General features: G+C 49.8%; 1 protein-coding gene across 1 annotated transcript in view; it reads left to right on the top strand.

Moving 5' to 3' along the window:
- Positions 1 to 7237: 7237 nt before the first annotated feature.
- Positions 7238 to 26982, top strand: part of LOC116937378 (cadherin-2-like) — a 32460-nt gene continuing 12715 nt past the window's right edge. The window contains exons 1-7 of the mRNA XM_076061552.1: positions 7238 to 7609; positions 8989 to 9216; positions 9849 to 9998; positions 11034 to 11178; positions 12527 to 12699; positions 13649 to 13786; positions 14267 to 14452. Of these exons, the coding sequence (XP_075917667.1) occupies positions 7514 to 7609; positions 8989 to 9216; positions 9849 to 9998; positions 11034 to 11178; positions 12527 to 12699; positions 13649 to 13786; positions 14267 to 14452 (1116 nt within the window). The 5' untranslated portion in view covers positions 7238 to 7513. The remainder of the gene's footprint in view (positions 7610 to 8988; positions 9217 to 9848; positions 9999 to 11033; positions 11179 to 12526; positions 12700 to 13648; positions 13787 to 14266; positions 14453 to 26982) is intronic.

Here is a 26982-nt window from a genome sequence, read left to right as displayed (position 1 = left end):
AGGCATTTACATGGCCATCAACTCTTCAGACCCACCAGAGAACACACACGGGAGAGAAACCCTTCAGGTGCACGATGTGCAGGAAGGCATTTTCACAGTCATCAAATCTGCAAAGACACCAGAGTACACACACGGGAGAGAAACCCTTCAGGTGCAGTGTGTGTGGGAAGACATTTTCAGATTCATCTTCTCTTAAAAAACACCAGAGAACACACACGGGAGAGAAACCCTTCAAGTGCAGTGTGTGTGGGAAGGCATTTCCACGGCCATCTGCTCTTAAAAAACACCAGAGAATACACACAGGAGAGAAACCCTTCAGGTGCTTTTTGTGCGGGATGATGTTTGCACATTCATCATATCTTAAAGTACACCAGAGAAAACACACGGGAGAGAAACCCTTCAAGTGCACTCTGTGCTGGAAGGCGTTTTCACAGTCATCACATCTTAAAGTACACCAGAGAACACACACGGGAGAGAAACTCTTCAGGTGCACTCTGTGTGGGATGGCGTTTCGACAGTCATCACATCTTAAAGTACACCAGAGAACACACACGGGAGAGAAACCCTTCAGATGCACTCTGCGGGAAGGCGTTTGCACATTCAGAAAATCTTCAAGTACACCAGAGAACACAGAAGCATCAGAAGATCTGCAAGGAGTGGAGTCTGAAATCAGCTTGTGAAAGTCAAAGTGCCACAATATGCCCATCCCTCGTGAAACACGAACCGGAAGAAAATCCCAGCTTGGACACTTTTAAAGGTATCAAGGTGAAATATGAAGAGGTGATGGTGAAGAGGGAAGAAGTGATGGTGAAGAGGGAAGAAGTGATGGTGAAGAGGGAAGAAGTGATGGTGAATAGCGAAGAAGTGAAGGTGAAATGTGAAGATGAAGATTCAACTCCAAAATCGGACCTTCACATCGATGGAGGCAACGTGAAGCAGGAGGAGAATTCTGACTGTGAGGCAGAGCGAGGCAACTCCCAGCAGTTTGTGGAAGTGGAGGTGTGGGTGGACTTCCTCCGAGACAATCCAAAGTAAAGTGGAGACCTGGTAGATGTGTAAGCCTGAGACGATGTCGCTCCAATAGATGCACCTTTGTCACAGGCCTTTAATGACAAGAATGCGAAGTTGAACACTCAGTTCCTAGGTTCAACCTGCAGAGTAAGAGGGAGCGGCCAGTCTTTGTGGACCTGTGGATTGGGGAGATCTCTGACCAGGAGCGAGAGCCAAGAAGCCCCCAAGCATTCACGTCATGATATATTATTATTTTTTCTACCTACGTGACTTTACTGAAAGAACTAAAGAGTATATGAACAAGAGCCTGCAGTAGCGGGCGATGATTGATGTTTCATCTCAGTTTTGTAATTTGTCGCTAATGTTTAGAATTCGCCAGCATGCAATGGCCTACTCGTTTTGAATGACACTACAATAGTATGTTTTACATCCACTGTTAAGCAGACGGTGCATATATTTTTTAAATTGCTTAATCAGATGTTATCTGATGCAGTATATTTCACTGCAGTAATGAAATTTTGTTAAAACTCCTGTCAATATTTTAGAATGAACACTTGTCTGATTTTGTGTGTACATGCATCACTTTTTTTTATAAGGGTCAAACATTGAATAAGTGTTATTTATAAATGTGTCGTAACCCTCCACCACCCGACACGGCCAATCAGCAAAAAAGTGTCACGTTGACAAAAGACAAATAGGTCACTACTTTAGCCCACCGGTGTGTTGAAGAGTGAATCCACAACATTTACAGTTTGAGTACGACGTTTCGCTGGTAAATACATCCAGCATCATCGGGCAATTCACCAGAATGGTAAAGCCCTCGCTTGCTCCCGGTTTTATATAGGGCAGCAGGGTGACGTCATTATTTAACTCATATCAGGTGCAGTGATTAGAGGCGGAGGGGGGGGTATTGTAATTATATAATCGATTAGTAATCAGTCAATGGTTATGATTAGTAATGAGTTGTAGATTAGTAATTAGTTATAATGTGTGTTAGTGATTATATGCTATGTTAGTAATCCGTTAATTAGTATGTGTTTCCCCTATAAGGAATTGTAATGTGTATTATTTAATAATACGCTTCCAGGCCGCACTATTGGTCGCGAAAACCTACGTGTTAAACTGATTGAATAAGTGATGTTAGGACAAAGTGTGTGTATGTTTTGGAAGTAACCTGTACAGATATCTCAGGTGAGACCCATTGTTCTTGTGATACAGATCAAAAGGTATTTTTGTGTTTCAGGAAGCATCTGGAGCAACTCATTGTCTTTGACATAGGAAGCACACTCGGATCAGTCATCAGTTACAAGGCATACCACCTTAAAGTTACACGCAGAGGAGATACATTCTCTACAACACGAATTATAATTTTGTCTTACGTGTTGACGTAGATTTTGTCGAACTTTGACTAGAAATGCTCCTTGCTGATTAACGTCTGGATGTTCACAACCATGGCTTGAAGCAAGCCCCACTGCTGTTGAGACATTGTCCACCAAAACCGGTCCACAGTTGGCTTGCACACACAGTGTACACACACACAGTGTACACACACACAGTGTACACACACACACAGTGTACACACACACAGTGTACACACACATAGTGTACACACAGACAGTGTCCACCAAAACCGGTCCACAGTTGGCTTGCACTGAAGCAATGCTGCAGTAATTATGGACTCGCAGGAAGGCCGTGGGATTTATATTTCGTGTTCAACATTCCTTTGTTTAGTGGAGAGACCGATTAAATTAAAGACGTCTTATCTGCTGATCTTGTTCATATCTGTGTACATCGATATCCCACATTGCTTGCACATACACACCACACGCAATTAAATCAATAAAAATAAGAACGACTTCCGGGCATTGCGAAGATGGAGGAATCTCTTTCAATGGAGCAAGTTCAGTGTGTTCGATTCAACATCTCTCTGTCCGTCTGTGTCATCTGTTTGCCTCTGTGTTTCTTTCTGCCTGTGTCTCTCTGTCGTCTCTGTGTTCCTCTTGTCTGTGTCTGTCCGCCTGTCTTGTCTGTGTGTGTGTCTCTCTATCAGCGTCTATCCAACCGTATTCAACGACTGTCAGTAGCAACACGCGCCCGGTCAACTTCCACGGCCCGCGACTCAAACTTGTTTATCTGTAACTTTCGCACCATACCTAGCCAACCGTGTTAATCCATGGGTCTCTGTGTGTATATAACTTCTTTCGCACCATACCTAGCCAACCGTGTTAATCCATGGGTCTCTGTATATAACTTATTTCGCACCATACCTAGCCAACCCTGTTAATCTATGGGTCTCTGTGTGAGTCTCTGTGTGTGTATCTGTGTGAGTCTCTGTGTGTGTATCTGTGTGAGTGTGTGTATCTGTGTCTGTGTGTGTATCTGTGTGAGTCTCTGTGTGAGTCTCTGTGTGTGTATCTGTGTCTGTGTGTGTATCTGTGTGAGTCTCTGTGTGTGTATCTGTGTGTGTATCTGTGTGAGTCTCTGTGTGTGTATCTGTGTGTGTATCTGTGTGAGTCTCTGTGTGAGTCTCTGTGTGTGTATCTGTGTGAGTCTCTGTGTGTGTGTATCTGTGTGAGTCTCTGTGTGTGTATCTGGAACTTATTTCGCACCGTACGTAACCGAACCTGCCCAGGAGGAGCGGCTGGTATCATAAATCGCTTGCCTTATTGCCTCAGCAACTCGGTGTTTCGTATCGAACCTCATCTCAAACAATGGAAGGTCGCCCCCTAGTGGCAGCTGCCCCTGTGTGGCACAAGGTGGCCCTGCACCGGTCTGCACGTGGACATGAGTCTGTCGGTAAGGGGCGATCATTGACGCGTCATCTCCCTTGTGGAGTTTCTGGATAGTGTTACTGGAATTGCCACAATTTTGACCGTGACACCAACATGCAATGTGCGTTGTAAGTGACAGTGGTTTGTTTGACATCCGCTGTTAAGCAGACTGCGCATGTTGTGGTGAATGTTACTGGGGTAGCCAGATATGCCTGTCGGATTTGAACCTTGAACCTCTGCAACAAATAGAGAATGCGCTACCATGTTCCTGGTTCTTTCGGTAAAGTCACGTAGATAGAAAACAAAAAATAAAAGATAAAAATAATAAATTAAAAATTTAATAATACAAATAATTAAAAATAATAAATTTAAAATAAATTGATGAAAAGATGCCATGGGTCGACTGACTGAGATGACTGACCAATGCACCACCTGTGCCCCCTACTACACACACACAGTGTACACACACACATTGTGTACACACACAGTATACACAGTGTACACACACAGTGTACACACACACACTGTATACACAGTGTATGCACAGTGTACACACACAGAGTGGACACAGTGTACACACACACAGTATATACAAACAGTGTACACACACACAGTATACACACACAGAGTGGACACAGTGTACACACACAGTGTATACAAACAGTGTACACACACACAGTGTACACACACAGTGTACACACAGAGTGGACACACAGTGTACACACACACAGTATACACACACAGAGTGGACACAGTGTACACACACAGTGTATACAAACAGTGTACACACACAGTATACACACAGTGTATACACACAGTGTACACACACACAGTGTACACACACACAGTGTATACACACAAACACAGTGTACGCACACACAGTGTATACACACAGTGTATACACAGTGTACACACACAGAGTGGACACACAGTGTACACACAGAGTTTGCACAGTCACCACATCTTCAAAAACACCAGAGGACACAGGAGAGAAACCCTTCAAGTGCACTCTGTGCAGGAAGGCCTTTTCAGAGTCATATAATTTTGTAACACACCAGAGAACACAAGGGAGACCGCATCGCCCTGTGGACCTCCAACGCTGACAGCAGTGAGGCCGTCATTACCATCGGGTGAGCGAGACTCTCACCTACTGACACATCCAACTCACATACCAACTCACATACTCACCAACTCACCTACTCACTCACCTACTCACCCACCTAGTCACCTAATCACCCACTACTCACCCACCTACTCAGCCACCTACTCACTCACCGACCACCCACCTACTCACTCGCCCACTCACTCACCTACACCCACTCATCTACTCACCCACTCAATCACCTACTCACTCACCAACTAACCCATATACTCACCCACCCACTCACATACTCATATACCAACTCAGCCACTCATTCACTCACCCACTCGCTCACCCAATTGCTCACTCAGCCACTCACTCAGCCATTCACTCACCTACTTGCTCGCTCGCTCACTCACCCACTCGCTCGCTCACTCAACCACTCGCTCACTCACTCAACCACTCGCTCGATCACTCACCCACTCGCTCAGTCACTCACTCACCCAGCCACTCATTCATCTACTCTCTCACATTCACTCTCCCACTCAGTTTCCTACTCACTCAGCCACTCAATCACCTACTCAGCCACCCACTCAGCCACTCACTCACCTACTCACTCACCTACTCACACAGCAACTCACCCAACAGCTACTCACTCACCGACTACCCATCTACTCACTCACCCACTCACTCACCCACCTACTCACCCACCCATGCTAATGACGATGCTGGCTGTGTCTTTGTCTCATCTCTCTCGCCGTGTCTCTCTGACCGTGTCTTTGTCTCCGTGTCTTTCTGACGGTGTCTGTCTGCGTCTCTCTGTCTGTGTCTCTCTCTTTGTCTGTCTCTCTGTCTGTGTCTCTGTCTCTCACTGTCTGTGTCTCACTCACTGTGTGTCTCTGTCTATCTAGGCGTGTGTACAAGCGCAGGCTGGGCTTGCCTGCCGACACGATCATCGCTTATCAGGCACACGGAGACAGCATGGCCAAGAGTGGACAGCCCTGGGCAGACAGCGCCCGGCAGACATCGGCGCGGTCGGACAGCGAGAGAGCAGGGGGCGGAGAGACAGCGGCACGAGCTGGAGGAGACACGGGGTGGTGGGACACGGTGAGAGAGAGACACGGGGAGAGAGAGACACGGGTAGAGAGAGACACGGGTAGAGAGAGACACGGGTAGAGAGAGACACGGGTAGAGAGAGACACGGGTAGAGAGAGACACGGGTAGAGAGAGACACGGGTAGAGAGAGACACGGGTAGAGAGAGACATGGATTGAAAGAGACACGGGGAGAGAGAGGTGGGCAGTGTTGAGCAATTGGGCAGTGTTAGTCTATGGGCCGTGTTGAGTATATGGGCAGTGCTGAGTTTATGGGCAGTGTTGAGTCTATAGGCAGTGCTGAGTCTATGGGTAGTGTTGAGTCTATGGTGCAGTGTTGAGTCTATGGGCAGTGTTGAGTCTATGGTGCAGTGTTGAGTCTATGGGCAGTGTTGAGTCTATGGGTAGCAGTGTTGAGTCTATAGGTGGCAGTGTTGAGTCTATAGGCAGTGTTGAGTCCCCCCACTCACCCACTCACTCACCCACTCACTGACCCAGCCACCCACCCACTCACTTACCCACTCACTTACCCACTCATCCACCCACCCACTCACCCACCCACTCACTCGCTCACGTACCCACTCAATCACCCACTCACTCACCCACCCACTCACTCACCCACCTACTCACCCACCCACTCGCCCACTCACCCACTCACCCACGCACGCGCTCACGCTCACTCACACACACACGCACACACACACGCACACACACGCGCTCACGTTCACTCACGCACACACGCACGCACACACGCTCACGCTCACTCACGCACACACACGCACACATGCACGCACACACGCACGCACACACGCTCACGCACGCACGCACACACACACGCTCACTCACGCACGCACACACACACGCACACACACGCCCTCACGTTCACGCACACACGCACACGCACGCACGCACACGCACACACACGCGCTCACGTTCACGCACACACGCTCACGCACGCACGCACACACACACGCTCACTCACGCACGCACACCCACACACGCCCTCACGTTCACGCACACACGCACACACACACGCACACACACACGCTCACTCACGCACACACGCACGCACACACACACACACTCACGCTCACTCACGCACGCACGCACACACACGCACACACGTGCTCACGTTCACGCACACACACACGCCCCCACCACCGCCCTTTATCCCCCCCTCCCCCTTAGGTAATGGGCGGTGCCATTCGTCACACGGGAAGTGACGTCACGCCAGCTGCTGCCCCACCCCCCACCTCTCTGTCACCCACGCGCCAGCGCTCAGCGCCATTTTCCCGCAGGCGTAGTCGCTGAGAGGCCCCCAGCGAGCCCGGGACCCCGACAGCGGCCAGACCCTCGGAGCCACGAGGATCCCTTCCCGAGATCAGGGAACAACCCCCTCGCCAACACCGCCCACAGCACGAATCGGGGACCTCGCAAACGGCAGCAGCAGTCACCCTCGCTACCCCCTTGCTGAGACGGGAGAGAGCTCCCTTCTCTGAGGCGAACTTGAGGGGATTCAGGGACCCCCCCCCCGCCCGCGAAGAGGGAACCCCCGAAATGAGGGGGCTGTACCCCAGGGTGCTGCTGCTGCTACCCCTGCTGCTGCTGCTGCTGGGCGCGGTGAGAGCGGAGGAACAAAGCCGCGAGTCTCAGGTAACGGGGCCTCACACCCCCAAACGCGTCCTCCTCATCCCCTTCATCCCCTTTTCAAGCTCGTTCGTCAGACCCCCCCTCGCATCCCTCTACCACTTACACTGCTTCCCCCCACCCCACCCACCTCACCACCAACCTCCTACCTCACCAACCTCACCACCCCCCACCTCACCACCCCCCCACCTCACCAACCTCCCACCCCACCACCCCCCCACCTCACCAACCTCCCACCCCACCAACCAAAGAAAAAGTGTACGTTTTTATTCGCAGCCGGCGTTACTATTCGGAGTTTATTTTCCGGGTTTAGGCCACGCAACGATCCGGCCAAATTTATGTCGTTAAGAACACCCCCCACCATCGGACCCCCAAGCAAATTGAATCGCCGTGGGTGAAATGAGCGTCTTAACGGTATGCCCGTTATTAATTTCGCCTCGAAATTGCGGATTAGAGGTCGGAGTACAATCAAACCATTTCAAACTTTTTTTTTATTTCACCAGATAAAGCCCCACTGGGTTATATAGCTCGCTTTCAGAAGCGCCCTGGCCATAAACGATAGCCCGATGAGGCGGTTATTCACATGGGTATTTTTAGCGTCACAAACAACTCCCAAAGCGCACGTTGATTATAAATATGCAGGGAAAACCTGTAAGAACCGGAGAAAAATCCACACGGCCACGGGGAGAACACGCAAACTCCAAATACACAGGCACCTTCAGCGTCGGGATCGAACCCACGACCTCCGGCATACCAGGCGAGGTAGTTAACATCTCTAGATTTGAAGCTTTCGTGACTGCAAGGATCCATACTCTTTGGTTCTATTCGGTAAAGTCACGTAGGTAAAAAATAAAATAACAAAAAATCACGACGTTTCGGCCACAGCACAAGTGGCCTTCATCAGGTGAAGGAACTGGACTGTCCAGAGGAGAGCGTTGGAGTGAAGACAGCAAGCCCACAGCTTAAAGGACGCGACCTGGCCGAAACGTGATTTTTTGTTATTTTATTTTTTACCTACGTGACTTTACCGAATAGAACCAAAGAGTATAGTTAACATCTCGCCACTGTTGGAGAAACGTGAAGTAAGCGACTTGGCACGCGCGGCAATCTTCAGGTTCAAGGGCCGAGGCAAATGGGAACGGTCGGCCGGTGTCGTCGACGCGTGGCCCAACGCGACCAACGTCGCTTGTGAACTTCGTGACGTTGACCGTGCTACCCCCCCCACCCCCCCCACGTGACGAAATGGGGGACGGGGGGGGCGGCCTGGCTGGATTTCGAGCGACGAGGAGCGCGTGAGAGAGGGGGGGGGGGGGGGCGCGCGCGGCACCGTTAGCGTCGTCCCAACGGAGTCGCCGCCGCCGCCCCTCCGCCGCTTGGCCTCGCAGGGAAGGCACGGGGGGACGTCCAAGCGGGAGACGGAGCGCCAGGAGGAGGAGGAGCGCCAGGAGGAGGAGGAGGCGGGCGTCGGCGCCGCGGGGGCGGAAGAGGGCGGCGTGCTCGCGTTCCGCCGGCTGCGGAGCGGCAGGCGGCGCCGGCAGAAGCGCGGCTGGCTCATCCCGGCGATCAACGTCCCCGAGAACGACCGCGGGCCCTTCCCCAAGGGGCTGGTGCAGGTGAAGGTCCCCCTGCCCTCTTCCCCCCCCCCCTCACCCCCTCTACCCCCACACCCCTCCCCCACCGGCAAGAAAGGGGGGCCTGGGTTCGATCCCCAACTCGGGTGCCCTGCTGCCTACGTTCAACCCCCCCGTTGAGCAGTGTGTGAATGTCACGCGTTGGTGAGTGAGGGTGAATGTGTGTGTGTGGCATGTGGTGTATTTGTCTTGGGGGTTCGTGGTGTATTTAGCATGCCATGTATCAGCATGTGATGTTTGTGTGTGTGTGTACATGTATATATGTTGGGGGAGCGGTGGCCAATTGGTTAACACACACTGCGCTCTGAACCTGGAGACGTGAGTTTGATTTCCACTTACGGCTAACACCCAGTGACACTTATCTGAACTTGGTCTCAACTAAGTACACGGTGCGGTGTATATAGCCGTCTCCACACTGGGGGGATAAAGGCGGCCGGGTGTGTTGGTAACCGCGTATCGCACCCCCTCGTGTGCCACGCCAGCCTTCATATTTGCTGCCGCTCGCCAACCGCGCTTGCCCCGCGTATTCACGCGATGTACGAGCGTGGCTATCGTGCAGAGCGTAACGCCGCCCCCTGCCGCCTCCCCTACCCCGTCCGCGTCCGTCCCCGCAGATCAAATCGAACACGCGCGGGAAAATCCGCTACAGCATCGTGGGGCCCGGCGCCGACCAGAACCCCACGGGGGTGTTCGTCGTAAACTCCGTGACCGGGCGCCTCTCGGTCACCAAGACTCTGGACCGTGAGCTAATCGCAGAGTATCTGGTGAGGCGCCCACGCGAGCACACCCACGTGTGTGTGTGTGTGTTAGCGAGCACACCCACGTGCGTGTTATTGAGCACTCCCACGTGTGTGTGTGTGTTAGCGAGCACACCCACGTGTGTGTGTGTTTGTGTTCGCGTAGTAAGGTCCAGGCCTCTATTGCGGAGTTTTCTCAAATTTCCTGGTCCCCGGACCACTCGGTCAGTGTAAACATTTATGTGGTGCAACCCCCTCCTGCCCCTGGTGACACAAACCATTCACTTCTCTAAATACCAATATTACTAAGTTATATTCATATTACCGGAACATTAAAAGAACGTTAACGCAGCTTTAACGGTTGAGATCTCAGGGTTCGGGTAGTTTTAATCGAGGTGGTTTACTTAATTTAATTTTTCAATTTTAAATATCACGAGTAAACTATTAATGTCCGAAACAAAAGGCGTAAACATTTGCGGATCAACCTGCAATCAGCATCGCAACCCAGCGGACCTCCAGGAGTACCGTCCCAGACCGTCGGTGGTCCAGGTACTACCCTTAGAGAACCGCCGCTCTAGAGGGATGTTTGGCCAACTCTAAACATCCAAACGTCGGCGACTACAACCACACCACCACCACCGCAACAACAACGAGACGCAGGGACAAAGGATCCCTTGTATAGCGCGTCGTAGATGGTTGAGGCAAGTGCTGTTAGCGAGCACCGCATAAAGGCCAACATTTGTGCACGACGGGGTGGGTGGCCAGCAACCCCACCCACGCTTTTGTCTCCAGAGTGGCGGCGTTTTCACGGCCGGGCAATCGGGGGCGGCACCAATGACTGGGACCCAGGGGCAGCTCAGGGCAGCTCCAATGGCGATGAGAACCAGGGCGCAGAACAACGACCAGTCCCCACGCGCTTTCTTGCGTGTGCCGCACGTTGCGTGCGTTGCGTGTAACGCGCGTGTGCGTTGCGTGTAACGCGTGTGTGCGTTGCGTGTAACGCGCGTGTGCGTTGCGTGTGCGTTGCGTGTGCGTGGCGTGTGCGTGGCGTGCCCGCTGCAGCTCAAGGCCCACGCGGTGGACATGAAGGGGCATCCGGTGGAGAACCCCGTGAAGCTCGTCATCAACGTCATCGACATGAACGACAACCGGCCCGAGTTCGCCACGCCCGTTTTCCAGGGCTCCGTGGCTGAGGGATCCCCACCAGGTGCGGCGTGCGGACGGGCACAGACGGGCGCGGTGGTGACGGGGGTGTGATAGTGATAGCGCCCGCCTGGGTATTTTGTACCATCGGACACTCAACCCCCGCAACTCTCAATTGGTGATGGGGCAGTTGTGGAGAGAGTGGAGAGTTTACCCATACCGGGGCAGTGTGCTCATGACCAGCTCCGGTTTGACAGCAGAGGTCTCACTCTGAATCAGTCGAGCGGCAATGTCTTTTCATCGGTTGCGTAACGCCGTGTGGAAGCTACCTGGTCTGTTGCTCTGCACGAAGCTTCAGGTCTTCTCGGCCACGGTCATTCGCTCCCTTCTCTCCGCTTGCGAAATGTAGACCCCCCGAATGGAACATCTTCGCCGGTTTAAAACATTTAGGCTGGCCTGCCTACGATTCATCCTGGGTTTAACCAGGCAGCCTGGATTGTGTGAGGAGTTCACGTATCCTCGAAAGATCTGGACAAAGTCCCATCGGTGAGCTCCTCCGGCATATAGCTGTGTCATGGAGCCCGCATGCCCAGCCACCGCATGCCGAAACTGCTTTTGTTCGGCCGGATCGAGGGAGATAAAACAGGCGCGTCACGGGCTAGAGAAGAGATGGAGTGATGTGGTACAGGAGGATGTGGAGCTAAGCGGACTTGCCAGTGTCAAGATCGGCCTCTGTGGAGGAGGCTCGTGAAGGACGCTACTGGGCAGTTGGAGGCAGCCGCCCTCCAACAACAACGGAGGGCGGAGGAGCGACACTCACAATAAGCGGAGTGCCGGGTGGCTAAAACACAGCAAGTTGGCACAGTAGGGGGCACAGGTGGTGCATCAGCCAGTCGTCTCAGTCGACCCGTGGCACCTGGGTTTGCCCTGTGACCGCCTCCCAGCGGGCGTTCGACACTTCACGTGGCCTCAAGGTGTACATAGCCTGGCACAAGCGTCGTGGTGATGTCACCGCCACTTAGTGGCGAATGGCGGTTGTTGTTGTTGTGATGGTGGTGGTAGTGGCAGTGGGGATATTGGTGGTGAATGAGGTAGAGGTGGCAATAGGCATGGTGGTGACGTTGGTAACAATGGCAATGATGTTTATGATTAACAGGTGAAGCTGGTTTAAATCATTATGATTGTGATGACATTATTTATAATATCTTTGATCGTGGATGTTGGATCGTGGACATGGACGTGGATGTTCTTGATAACGACGATGATGTTGAGAATGACAAAAATGGTGGTGGTTGTGATGCGAACGAATATAATGTTTTGTTTTTTGATAGTAACGACGTCCACGCCTCCCTCCCTGCTTTTCCCCTCTGCCCTCCCCTGCCCTGCCCTGCCCTCCCTCCCACCCCCGGCAGGCACGGCGGTGATGAGGGTCGAGGCGAGCGACAAGGACGACGCCTTAACGGCCAACGGCATGATCCGCTACAAGATCATGTCGCAGGCCCCCAAGGTGCCCTTGGAGCGCACGTTCACCATCGACAACGCCACGGGCGTCATCAGCACCATCGCCGCCGGGCTGGACCGCGAGGTGCGTCGTCCCGCGGCAACCGCCGCCGATTGGCTGACGTCGGTCCGGGGGATGGTGGCTAACCTCCGGGGTTATGTGTACGGTGTTACGTTCGCGTGTTTTCAGTCGTGTATGCACGTTGCGTTGAACGTCAAGTCGCGCGCCGTACGCAGGCGACCGCGCTGATCGGAGGTGCGAGGGAAGGGCGAAAGGCTCGACACGAAAAGCAGCTCTAAAGAAACGAGTTTTCAGTCTGGATTTAAAAGTGCACAGCTACAGTGGCTTCTTGATATTGTGTGGTGCCCTAATAAAGTATTAAAGCTTTCGTGGCTGCATAAAATTACTCATTGTTTTTTTCGGTAAAGTCACGTACGTAGAAATACAATAAAATTATATTAGAACAAAAAAACAATCGCGACGTTTCGATCACAACGCAAGCGATCTTCATCAGGTGTCAAGAACAAATCGCGGAGGTAAATACAGCAAAGAGATGAGAGATGAGAATTCAACAAACCTGAAAAAACATTATGTGAAGCACATCCAGTCAGGCCAACAACACAGTTAGACACTTCCTGGCGGACCACGAATTTCAGAAGAGCGTTAAATTTCGTGTTCAACCTTTGGATTGCACATACCAGCATAGATAGAATGAAATATATGTATTTCTACTGACCATGTACCTCGTATTGTGTGGTGCCCTGTGTCTCGGAAGCGACGGTGACGCTGCTAGCGCGCCGCGCTACGAACCCGGGGACCTGAGACCGGTCCAACACCGGTGACGGTCGACTCGGGCCTCAAATGAGTAGCCTGCTGCAGTGTGAAAACATCCCCACTAGGGAGACAAAGGCGGCCGGGCGTGATGCTGGCCACCCAGCACAAAGGTCTGTCGAGGCTGCACGAGGAATGCTTGTCCTCGTCGTTTTGTTGTTCATCTGTAAGAGTCGTGCGTCTGCGTGCCCCGTCTGTGTAGAGGACGCCGCAGTACGTGCTGGTGGTGCAGGCCTTGGACATGGAGGGCGACCCGGACGTCGGCCTCGCAAACACGGCCACCGCCATCGTCGCCATCACCGACAAAAACGACAATGCCCCCGAGTTTACGGGCATAACCGTACGCACCGCCGCCGCCGCACACAACCACGCCGCGCCACCAGATCACCCGCCTAGACTTTACATGGCCCGTAGATTAACATTGCATGTAGATTTACATTGCACTTAGACGAAAATGGCCCGTAGACTTACATTGCCTCTAAATTAACATTCGCCATCGACTAACATTTCCCGGTTGGCAAGATGTTCACTTCCTTGTGCGGTATGCGGAAGGTCGTGGGTTTGATCCTGACCCTGACGCGTGTATATTTGTAATTTGAATGTTCTCCCCGTGGTGGTCTTGCGTTCAAAGCTGTTGTGTACATTTCCACGTGATGATGAGCCACTTCGCTGAGCTACCATTTGATGGCTAGGTTGCTTCTAAAAACAGAGCTGCATAGCTCCATGCTGTGGGGCCTCACCTGGTAAAATATTTTTATTTTTGAGACTGGCGGAACAATGAATCTGACGACGTCCCCCCCCACCACCGTCTCCGCCGCAGTTCAGCGGTACGGCGCGCGAGAACGCGGTGAACGTGACGGTGACGACGCTGACGGCGACGGACGTGGACGAGCCCGGCACGCCGGCGTGGCTTACTCGCTACGTCGTCCGCGGCGGGGACCCCGGCAAGAACTTCGCCGTGGAGACCGACCCCCGCACCAACGACGGCAGGCTCTACGTCTTCAAGGTGGGGGGGGGGGCACGGTGGTGGGGGGGGGGGGGCGGTGGGGGGGGGGGCACGGTGGTGGGGGGAGGGCGGTGGTGGGGGGAGGGCGGTGGGGGGGGGGGGGGTCTGTCACGCGCTGCCGCGGCGGAGACGGTGATGGTGGTTGGGTAGTGATAGTGGTGGTGATGATGGTGATGCTGATGGTCGTGGTGATGGCGTAACGTAGGTGGTGGTGATGATGATGGGGTAGTGATGGTGGTGGTGGTGATGGTCGTGGTGATGGCGTAACGTAGGTGATGGTGATGATGATGGGGTAGTGATGGTGATGGTGGTGATGGTGATGCTGATGGTCGTGGTGATGGTGTAACGTAGGAGACGGTGATGGTGATGGGGTAGTGGTGGTGGTGATAATGGGGCTGTGGTGAAGGTGCCGATTATGGAGTAGCGGTGGTGATGATGGGGGTGGTGATGGTAATGGTCGTGGTGGCGGGGGAGGGTGATGTGGTGATAATGGTGATGGGAGTGGCGTCGCGATGTTGTTGATTGGGTGGTGGTGATGGGGGGAGAGGTGGCGTGGTGGTGGTGATGCGATGATAGGGTAGTGATGGTGAATGCGGTGGCTGATGGTGAAATGAGGTTGACATGGCAATGCTGGTAATGGTCGCGTAACGATGATGATGCTGATGATAGTGATGGTGGTGGCAAGGCGAAGTTCGTGGCGATGTTGCCGGTGGGCGACGGCGGTGACGACGTGGGGATGGCGGCGGTGACTGTTGTTGTATACGGCCCTTTTTCCACAATTAATATCCATAAGAATATTTACGGATGCATACACCTAGATTTCTTTTTCCTTTCTTTCATGACAAACAATATTTTTTTTTTATAATGAATCAAACCCGTAAGCCAGAAACACGAAAAACCACATGTCAGTCATAAACAGGCCGTTAATAAATAAAGAAATAATAAAACTCTCCAGGCGAGGATGTAACAGCTATCGGCGAAAATCTCCAGATGAACAAGAGTTTGATGGGCCCCTTAGGAAAGGTCCCTCCGAGGTCAGAACACCAAGAGAGCAGACACCAGACGCCAACAGGGTAAATCGTATACATATTCTTTTCCTTATTTTCCAGTAAAGCAACAAAAAAATTAAAAGGCAACAACAAGAATAAGATAAAAGTAGCGAGCCTAACGCTCACTCCAATTAAGAACCGGCCACCAGACACATCAGTGAATTATTATCCAATGATTAATTCGCTATCAAATGATTTTCACCTTTAATACCTTTACTGTTAAAACAAAGCTTGGAGCAAGAATACCGAGTCACATCAAAGGTTATCGAGAAGGAATGAGACAACGAGCAAACTTGCGAAAGAGTTTAAACTATTCCAAGCAACCCCGACCACCTTTGTCTCTCTCACAGCGCGGAGAAGCAGGAATTACACCTTATCACAAGGGGCCATCTGGAAAAGCCAGCCGGGTTTGATGAGGAGACGCACCCACCCCACACACGGCAACCAGGCAAAGAAAGTTTTAAAGAAAATTGCAAAATAATATTAATAATAACAACGCGTTAACCTTACACCACATTCCATTATAGAACCTTATAGAACCAAGGGATATGGATTCCAACAATCAAGAAATGGACCTCTTAAACTCAGGATGATAATTATTTTTCTTTTTAATAATTCCATCTTAACAATTCGAACCTCGGTAAAACCGAGAGGTGTCGGGAGGACGTAGTTACAAACACGAGTCTTGGCGAACATGGGACCAAATGGTATTCGAGAAATATAAGTCGAAATGATATTTGCAAAGTATAGAGAGATGGGAAGATCCCGGCCACCTTTGTCTTTCCCTGCAGCACGTGATAAAATGCATACGCTCGAAAGAGCATCTTCACTTGGAAATAAATCAAATACTATGAATCACAAGCAGGATCATAACTGTGTATGATAAGATACCAACTGTGATGTGAAATGTTAAACTTAAAAAAAATCTTAACCATTTCTTTGTGCGTCGGAACGCGAACGGAAAAGGGGGGGGGGGGAACCCGCCCCTCTCTCTGGGTGGAGGGATCAGACAACCAGACGCCACCGAGATGAATCGAGGTGTCTGTTGTCTTGATGTTTATGGCTTGAGGAAAGACCCGAACAGGACCATGTCATAAATGACACACACACAAACATACACACTGACACACGAACCCCCCCCCACCACCGACACACGAACCCCCCCCACCGACATACGATCAGATCAAAGATAGCTCCACCTCGTGAGGGGGAGCCGAGAAGGGGAGAGATTTTTGGCATAAAAAGGAGCCGTTTCAGCATTGAAATCAACTCATCAGCCCTCGGGGGCAGCTCAACAGAAGAAGACTCATCTCAACTCAGCTCAACAGAAGAAGACTCATCTCAACTCAGCTCAACAGAAGAAGACTCATCTCTACTCATCTCAGCAGAAGACCCGCTCAACTCATCTCAGCAGAAGAGCAGCCATCACCGACGCCGGAGACGTCTCTACAACTCGCCGAATTGGCGAGTGTCGCCGATTGGCGACCCGCTGCCGCTGTTAGCGGCCAGCGCCACCACGAGCGAATCGTGAGCCTGCAATCTACAACCGCCGACGACGGAGCACCAGCGCGCCGCTGCGGGCGTGCTTCTAACGCCGTCTACCAGACGGTCATCTCAGCTACAACAACGCATCTACTCGTTCACCAACGTCCGTCGAGTCCGAACCAACTACTGAAAGAAGAATCAACTGATACGTATGATACACTGCCCCCCACTACACACAAACCAGACGTCTGCTTGACGCAAAGAATCGATTCCGAACATTGGCCTACTCTTTCACCACTCACACCATTCAACACACACACACACACACGGGTCATTAACAAAGCCTAAAAACCTCAAGCCATTGAACCATCCGTGATTGTGGAAACATCGCAACGACCGAGTGAATAATCCATCGTTTTTAAGAGCGTTCATAATTTTTCTGTGTAATATTGTGCTGGGGCTGTACTTCTAACCGCATAAATTACCAACTGACCCATTAACAAGGATTAATTCTTGGCACCTCACCACGGAGCGCCGCTCGCGGGGTTGAAGAGCGGGTTCAACCGGTTCCCTGCCAGGGGTCTGGCCACAATCAATTAAAAGATTGGCCCGAGATAAGGATCTCAAAAGGAAACATCGCCACCCATTGAGTCGCGTTGAGAAGTTGATTAGGAATACTTGAGTCGTTCGTTAATATTTGTCTTTCTGCATAATCTTGCCGGTATCCACGAATGAAATAACGAATTCAAACGCATATTTGTGCCTCCAAGAATAATACTGGTTGGAGTGCCCTGTCAACGAGTAGCGTTGCATAATAATCAGTCATCCTATTGTTAACAACGTGACAATAATTGCATTAAGGGCCGCGCATGATCAGTGACCGAATGCTGTTTTGTGTGACAATTCAAGTAACGAAGCATTGTGGCCATCGAGTGGTGTTGATAAGGCAATTAGAAGTATTACAGTCGAACGCTTTAAATTCATAATCGTTATGAATCAATGAACGAACATCAACGTGGTACTGTGCTGACGATTTCAAGCATAATAACTTCGCATATCAGAATGTATTAAGGATTGGATACGAATCAAAGACCAAGTGCCGTGTTGTGTAACAATTCAAGCATACGAGTTTGCATATTATAAAGTTAAGGTTTGATAGAATAGTTCGCATGTTTTTAATCTCTCTCTCAACAACCGATCGATTGCGTTACGCGTCGGGAATTAACCACAGGTGCCGCTATCGAGGTGAAACAACGCAATCGTGATGGTATCATGTTAACGCTGTGTTGAAATTCCAAAATCCCGAGATTGAGTTTTCATATTATCCAAAAATTAAAGTTAGCTAGAAATAAAATTGATTAAAGCAGAAGGTTTGTGTGTGATTCTTCCTGAAATTCTGCATAATATTGTTCTGCGTATGAGATCTGAATCCTGGGGACCTATCATAAGCACACTATCACCACATAATCCATAACACACATAATCCGTAATGTTCAATCGAGAGTAATCGTATCCTTATCGATAATACGGAATTAAAGAGCAGAGTCGAATCGTCTCTCTCTCATTCACGCTCACAACGCCTGCGTCACTGCATACGATTAATTGCGTTATTCCAATTCATAACACAATCCTCGTCACCGAGGCTCGACCTGATAATCCATAACGACCTGCATTATCATAACCACGCCCACTCGCATAAATTAATACGATTATCTCTCGAATCAGCATAATTTATGCGCATAATTACACTAATTAACATAATTTCGGATAAATTATGCAAATCTCAAATTTCATTTAATTTTCATTATTTTCATCAATTTTCATAACACCTATATAGACAACATATTGGGCGCGTCGTCCGGGATCTCTCGCAGACAGTTTATGCTTGAATTAAGGAACAAATCACTGTTATATTAACCAAGGTTTTATGATCTAACGTTGCCCTGTGACTGTAACGGGTGTAAAACAAACACAAAAACGCACTCTGAAGGGAAATTCCAGAGTAGCAGGGTATAACAAAGACAGTTGAAGTAAGATTATTTGCTCGAGTCAAACTGACCATATCCTGTGATACAATTGTTTATACGTGCTCCGAAGGGAATTTCCAGAGTAACTCACACCACAAATGAAATGTCAGAATTAAGATACACTCTTAAGTCTATCAAGTACACCACATAAGATGGATGGAACTGGATCTGCAACATTCGGAGGCTGACACCCCAACGCATACCACTGACTCAGAGGGGACCTCCCCGGAGGAGATGGAATCTATGGAAAAACAATATCGTGAACTTGTGTTAAAACGTACTGGCCGGACTGCTAAAGAGCAGGCAGAACAGAGAGACATATGGGAGGGGACACATATCGAGGACATTAAGGAACATCGGAAAAAAACTTCTTAAGGACGTGATAAAATGTAACAAATCCGAACGTGATGTAAAAATTGCGGAAATAGCAAGGTTAGACTCACACCTCCTCATACAGACAGACAGGGAAAGGGCATGGAATGCGGAAAAATTTGAAAGAGAAAGAGAGGATAAACTGTCCCTGATGGGGGAGGTAGAACGTCTGCGCACCCTCGTGGGAGAGAAAGGATCAGAGCTAGCTGCACCAGTGAAACCCCCAGACGTTGATACACATAACACATACGGGAGTAGCAGTTTACCATACTCCGAGCCACGCATACGTAGCCCAGGGCCAAAATCCCCAAAAAGTATGACCACCAAAGAAAGCAATTTTGACAGAGAGACCCCCTTGCAATTCGAGAGGAAGGAAGGAGAAACAGGGATAAAAGTGGAAAAACATGCGGATGACAACCTCGAAATTAGAGAGACACAAAAACCCAAAATAAAATTGCCAGGATACGCAGTACGAATAGCACCAAAAGGGGCGGAACCAGGGCGGAATGAGCGGCACAGAGACAATTCGCCGGAAAGACGCACGCTACGCAAAAATGACCGATATGATGCAGAGGACAGAGACAGCTCACTAGGAAGACACATTCCACACAAGCCCGACCGACGTAGAACCCACAGCTCTCCAGAGAGGCGCACAGCACGCAAAAGTGACCAGTCAGACACAGACGGCTCACCAGAGGAACGCACCTCACGTAAACATGACCGACATGACACGGGTACCAGGGACAGCTCCCCAGAGAGACGCGCAACACATAAAACTCACCAACGCAAAACAACCCGCACCACAGAAGACAGACACAGGAATCCTGACAGTCACAAAATACGAGACCAACGTAAACGCAGCATATCACCCAGCAGACACCACGCACGTGATAGACGGTATGAAGGTCAAGGACAAAGACACTCACCACATAGACACAGCTCAAGGAGATCACACACACCAACCCACAAGCACGATTCACCAGACCCACATAGGAAAAACAAAGGACACAAGCCACGGGACAGATACAAATCCTCGGACAGAGGGAGACCACGGCACAGGCAAGGGAAACATGACAGCAGTGATAGCAAAGACAGGGACAGCTCGAGTGAGCACTCCTCAGGAACAGACACCACTGACGACGAACAACACACTTTTGACAGTAAAACCCTCAAACGAATGGATAAAGCGCTCGTGAGAATTCCCTACTTCGATCCACACAACAAGAACAGGGATATCCACACTCACATAGCCACAGTAGGACAGGAGGCTAAGATCCGGGGTCTGTGTAAATCAGCAGAAAAAGCATGTCTATTATCAAGGAGCTTGCATGAGTCAGCCAGACCATGGGTAACCTCCCTGCCCAATAGGGTCAGGAGCGATTTCAAGCAATTAAGCCGAGTAGTAGTTAAGAGATTCGGGGAATACTCCACACTGTCTGAAGGATTGAACGCGGCAAAATTGATGACTCAGCGTGCAGAGGAGGACCCACGAGATTATCTCCTACGCCTCAAGAGAGCGTATTATGCAGGCGACGTGGATAACGCCCAAGAAGAAGGGAAAATATTAAAAGTTATGTTCTTCCAATCCCTAAGACCTGAAATAATGAAGATAGTAGGAATGATGTTGGATCCCAAGACTGCCTCCCTGCGCCAGATTGAAAGCAAGGCTCACACGGCCTGGGTAAACGGCCGAAGAACCACAAACATAGCCAAAACACACATCATCACCAAAGATAGAGAACGACTTGATCTGGAGGGAAACGAATGTCCAAGAAATAATAACCACACCATACGGGACGGACATGAAACCCCCCTTGAGAGGGCGCCTAATCTACTACAATCAACACCTATCAACGGCATGCTGAACAACACTCCACGTGGGGAGAGGAGTGAGGCAAGAGGGACTTGGCATCCACGGACAACACAGCCATGGAATACAGAAGGAGGCGGATCCTGGAACTATGGAGGAGGAAGAGCGAGTGATGAATCATACCTACACCACGGGGGCCGGCGCCCACCGAATCCAACACCATATCGTCTTCCACTGCCGCCTCCACTAGCAATCGAGCATAGACCACAGTCAGCCAACAGGAGTCGATACGCCCACCACATTCGGATGGAAAGAGGACACCAAGAGAGTATGAAGACTCCGATACCAACACCAAAGACAAGAAGACCAACAGAACACACACAGGAAGAGGGCACACCCAACGCCAGAGTAGACCAAGTAAACATAGGAAACTCAAGAAACACCAAAGCAGTCGCCGAGGTGATACCAGAGGGCAAAGGGTACCATCTGGGAGAATTAATTCCCGCAGGACCGGTCGGGCGAGTCCACATGGAAGTAACACTGCAAGACACACTGACCAGCCAGGGCCTTTGTGATACTGGAGCAGAAATATCAATGATATCCAGGGACCTATTTGACGAACTCCAGACTGCCCTCCAGAGGAAGAATGAAGCACTGCAGATGATGCCAAGCAAGCTTACCTACTCTGGATGCGAAGGGACCCACATGCGACCATTGGGCAAGGTCACGATGAAGCTCAAGTTCAACGAAGTCAACATGAGCCATCCATTATATGTCGTACAGAACCCAGGAAAAGAGCTGATCATTGGGATCGAACTACTAAATCGCCTTAAACCCATTATGAACCTTGAATCCCGACAAATATGGGCACAGTCAATGCCGGAGCAGCATAGGGATCCAGAAGAGGAAGAAGTCGCAGAAGACTCTATGGGAATTCAAGTAACCACACCAGAACTCAACGACCTATCACAGACAACCAAGAACAGAACCAAGCGTTCAGCAGGAATACGAACCACTCAACTGCTGACAAATAAACCGGGAAAGGACCTTGAGGAAGCAGACCTACGACCAGCAGTTCCCAAAGACTGTCCCCTCGTGGGGTATATACCGCCCACTAGTGGTCAAACAGGTGAACAGGGGACTTTTGAAGGACAACACAATATCAAGAGCATATTCCACTCCAGTGAAGCAAAGGCAATTCAACCGATAATAACGCAAGGGAAACAACCCACTGAGCTACCAGGAATCACAGAAGCCTTAGACCCAGACCAAGGAAAAAGAGTCCCTACAATAGAAGAACAAATTGAACAACAAATTGAAGCGGCAGACGCCCTTGAGAATGACACTCAACGAAACGAGCTCCGACAACTGCTCCAGAAATACCACTTCCTGTTCTCAGAAGACTCCTATGACTGCGGCAAAACCCACCTACATGTGGTATCTATTCCCACACTGGAGGGAGCACCAGCGGTATACGTGAAACAATACAAGATTCCACTGGCCGCCTACGAATCAATCCAAGAAACCTTGGGAAACCTACTCAAGAAGAATATAATTCGGGAATGCAATTCAACCTACAACTCACCAATTTGGCCTGTGCTAAAACCCACTGGCAAGTGGCGACTCACCATCGACTATAGGCAACTCAACAAAACGGTTCCCCTATCTCGATGGCCCATGGCGGAAATCGACCAAAGTCTCAACCAAATAAAAGGCGCAAAGATACTCACCACAATGGACCTATCAAATGGTTTCTGGACCATGCCCGTGAAAGAAGCAGATCAATACAAGTTGGCCTTCACATTCAACGGGATACAGTATACTTGGAACCGATGCCCATTTGGATACTCAAATTCACCTGCAGACTTCAACATATTCCTACACAAGGCAATGGGTGACGCAAAAGAGCGAGGCACCATCGTCTATGTCGACGACATTCTGGTCAAGGACTCCTCATGGGAAGAACACCTCGAGAACCTCCAGCATACCCTCGAGCAGTTAAAAGAAGCTGGTGCAAAGATATCAATACAAAAGGGACAGTGGGCACGTAAAAGGGTGGACTACCTCGGGTTCCAGATCGGCACTGAAGGAATGTTACCCCAAACGAAAAGACTTGAAGCCCTCCACGCGCTCAAACCGCCCACCACAGTCACGACCCTTCGGAGCTTCTTAGGGATCTGCAACTACCTTCGACAGTTCGTGGACGACTACGCAGGGATCGCTCGACCCCTAGTCAAACTACTTCAAAAAGACGAACCATGGGAATGGGGACAAGAACAGGAATCTGCAGTGGAGGAATTAAAACAACAGATCACAGGGGCATCCTGCCTGGCATACCCAGAGAAAGGAAAAGAATACTACCTAGAGACCGCATACTCAGATCATAGTATCAGCTCGGTACTATACCAGATACAGGAAGCAGGGAAACGAATTATTGCCTATGCCAGCAAGGCCCTCCGTGGGGTAGAGACAAAGTTCTCTGAGTGCGAGAAGGCAATATTCGGAAACATCTGGGCTATACAACATTTTCGGAACTTGTTGAACGGAGAGAAAATCATCCTAGAAACGAATCATGAATCCTTGGCGTACCTCAACAGTAAGAAGATTCGAGAGGGCCGCGTAACCAGCAGCCGGATAGCCAATTGGGCACTGACACTCCAAGGCCTACCAATCACAGTAAAATACGCAAAAAACAAGAAAAGTCCAATGGCCAAAGGTCTGGCTGACTTACATGATTGCACGCTAGACAGCATAGAAGCATGTGCCGCAAAGGTACCTCCGGAGGACAACAGGCACCTGCCCTTCAAAAAGGAAGCATGCGCCGACCTACCAATGGTGTACATCGATGGATGCTCCAAAATGAAGGAAAACAAACTCCACGCCGGATCAGGAATCGTTTGGGAAACTGGCCCACTCACAGGGATTCAAGCGGGATTTCAACTGGGACCAAAGTCCAACCAGTATGCAGAATTGGCCGGGGTACACATCGCCGTCCAAATGGCATCCAATAACCAAATACAGACCATGGTGGTGTGTACTGATTCCAACTACGTACAGCACAGCTTCCTACACCACTTGCCCATATGGAAAAAGAACGGTATGAAGAACCATAGAAATAAACCAATTCACCATCAAGAACTGTTCGAGGCCATAGATACGATGGTTCAGAACAAAGATATGAAGATATTTTGGAAGAAGGTCAAAGGGCACTCCAAGATACCTGGCCAAGAGAAAACTGGAAATGACCAGGCAGACGCCCTCGCAAAAGCGGGAAGCCTGGAAGGCACACCGTGGAAGCTAGAAAGCCAAACCGAAAGAGACGGACAACAAGAGTCGACGAACCAAGACCCTGCCGTAATAAGACTGATCACCAGGAGTGGGAAGAACCCTGCAGAAGCTGGAGTCAGAGCCCAATTGAACAGTGCACAGCCTTCCGAAGATCTAGTCAGAATGCAACAAGAGGACGAAACCCTAAAAACACTGGCTGATCATATCCAGGATCCAACAGGAAAACCAATCACTACCGACAACCTGAACGACAACAAAGAGCTCGAGATCATGCATAACCAAATCAAAAGGTTCTCAATACGAAAAGGGCTACTGGTATATACGAACGAAAAAGACGGTAAAACTAGATGGGTAGTCCCCTCACAATATCGAGAGATAATGTTACAACATGCCCACGACGAACCATGCAGCGGCCACCGATGCGAGATGAACACAGGACAGATGCTGCGGCAGGTGGCCTACTGGCCTAAAATGAGTCAAGACATACACGAACATGTGTCCAACTGCCTCGTGTGTTGCAAGTTCCAGCCAACGACCTCACAGCATAGGGCACCCCTACAGAAGAGGGGAACAGACTATCCATGGTCCAACCTACAAATCGACTGGATAGGACCTGTCAACCGATCAACCAAAGGAAATAAATACATGCTGACTGTGACCTGTGCATTCTCCAAATGGATAGAGTGTTTACCAGCACCCAACAACACCGCGGAAACGACAGCTATCCTACTGATCAACCAAATATTCAGTAGGTGGGGCCTACCGTCAACAATCGATTCAGACAAAGGAAGCCACTTCACAGCCGAAGTCATCACAGAAGTGTGGAAGATGTTGGGAGTAAGAAGACAACTACACATCGCCTACCATCCACAATCCTCAGGACAGGTGGAAAGAGCCAACAGGACCATCGTGAGCCTCCTAAAGAAATATGTGTCCACCACGGGACGCGACTGGGATACAAAACTACCCCTAGTATTGATGGCCATGCGAGCCACACCCAACCGAGCTACAGGCAGGACACCATTCGAGATCATGACAGGGAGACTAATGACCCTCCCAGTGCACCTGCTGTATGTCCCACTGGAGGACGAGACCCCGACGGCAATGACGCCCACTGAATACCTAGCGGGACTGAACAGTCACCTACAGAGCACATTCGCTATGGTCAGAGACCAGTTGCAAGCAGAGGCTCAGGGGAGCAAAGCATACTATGACCAAAAAGCCAGCCACGCAGAATACCAGCTCGGAGACCAGGTGTTGTACCTCAATTACGAAAAAAGAAAGCAGAAGTGCAGGAAATTCCTCCCTTCCTGGACAGGACCACACGAGATTGTTGACAAAATGTCCCCAGTTGTATATCAGCTAAAAATCACAAAGACAGGAAGAGAGCAGCAGTACAAGTGGGTACACATCAATCAAATCAAACCGTACCCTGTGCTGGGAGAACAAGAGGAAGAATAAAGAAAAAAAATTTCAATCAACAACTTCCCCTATAACACGTAGTCAGTAGAATACTTCCTTATCTTATTACAAAAAAATAAAAATCCCTTACTAATTCAAATATAATCACGCTAAGTTGTGACACGTACGCGCGCGTTGTAAGGAAAAATCACAAACTTGATGGTTCATGGTGGAAAAAGGAATTTTTCTTTAATATTAAAAATAACCGGTGGCAGACCACCGATCATTTTTAAAAGGGCGGAATGTTGTATACGGCCCTTTTTCCACAATTAATATCCATAAGAATATTTACGGATGCATACACCTAGATTTCTTTTTCCTTTCTTTCATGACAAACAATATTTTTTTTTTATAATGAATCAAACCCGTAAGCCAGAAACACGAAAAACCAGATGTCAGTCATAAACAGGCCATTAATAAATAAAGAAATAATAAAACTCTCCAGGCGAGGATGTAACAGCTATCGGCGAAAATCTCCAGATGAACAAGAGTTTGATGGGCCCCTTAGGAAAAGTCCCTCCGAGGTCAGAACACCAAGAGAGCAGACACCAGACGCCAACAGGGTAAATCGTATACATATTCTTTTCCTTATTTTCCAGTAAAGCAACAAAAAAATTAAAAGGCAACAACAAGAATAAGATAAAAGTAGCGAGCCTAACGCTCACTCCAATTAAGAACAGGCCACCAGACACATCAGTGAATTATTATCCAATGATTAATTCGCTATCAAATGATTTTCACCTTTAATACCTTTACTGTTAAAACAAAGCTTGGAGCAAGAATACCGAGTCACATCAAAGGTTATCGAGAAGGAATGAGACAACGAGCAAACTTGCGAAAGAGTTTAAACAATATTCCAAGCAACCCCGACCACCTTTGTCTCTCTCACAGCGCGGAGAAGCAGGAATTACACCTTATCACAAGGGGCCATCTGGAAAAGCCAGCCGGGTTTGATGAGGAGACGCACCCACCCCACACACGGCAACCAGGCAAAGAAAGTTTTAAAGAAAATTGCAAAATAATATTAATAATAACAAC

Source organism: Petromyzon marinus, unplaced genomic scaffold, assembly GCF_048934315.1.
Source record: "Petromyzon marinus isolate PM22_M1 ecotype Great Lakes invasive population unplaced genomic scaffold, UKy_Petmar_22M1.pri1.0 PM_G_Scaffold_37, whole genome shotgun sequence".
Lineage (NCBI taxonomy): Eukaryota > Metazoa > Chordata > Hyperoartia > Petromyzontiformes > Petromyzontidae > Petromyzon > Petromyzon marinus.
Note: the sequence above shows the minus strand (reverse complement) of the source record. Positions and strands in the feature narration are given on the sequence as shown.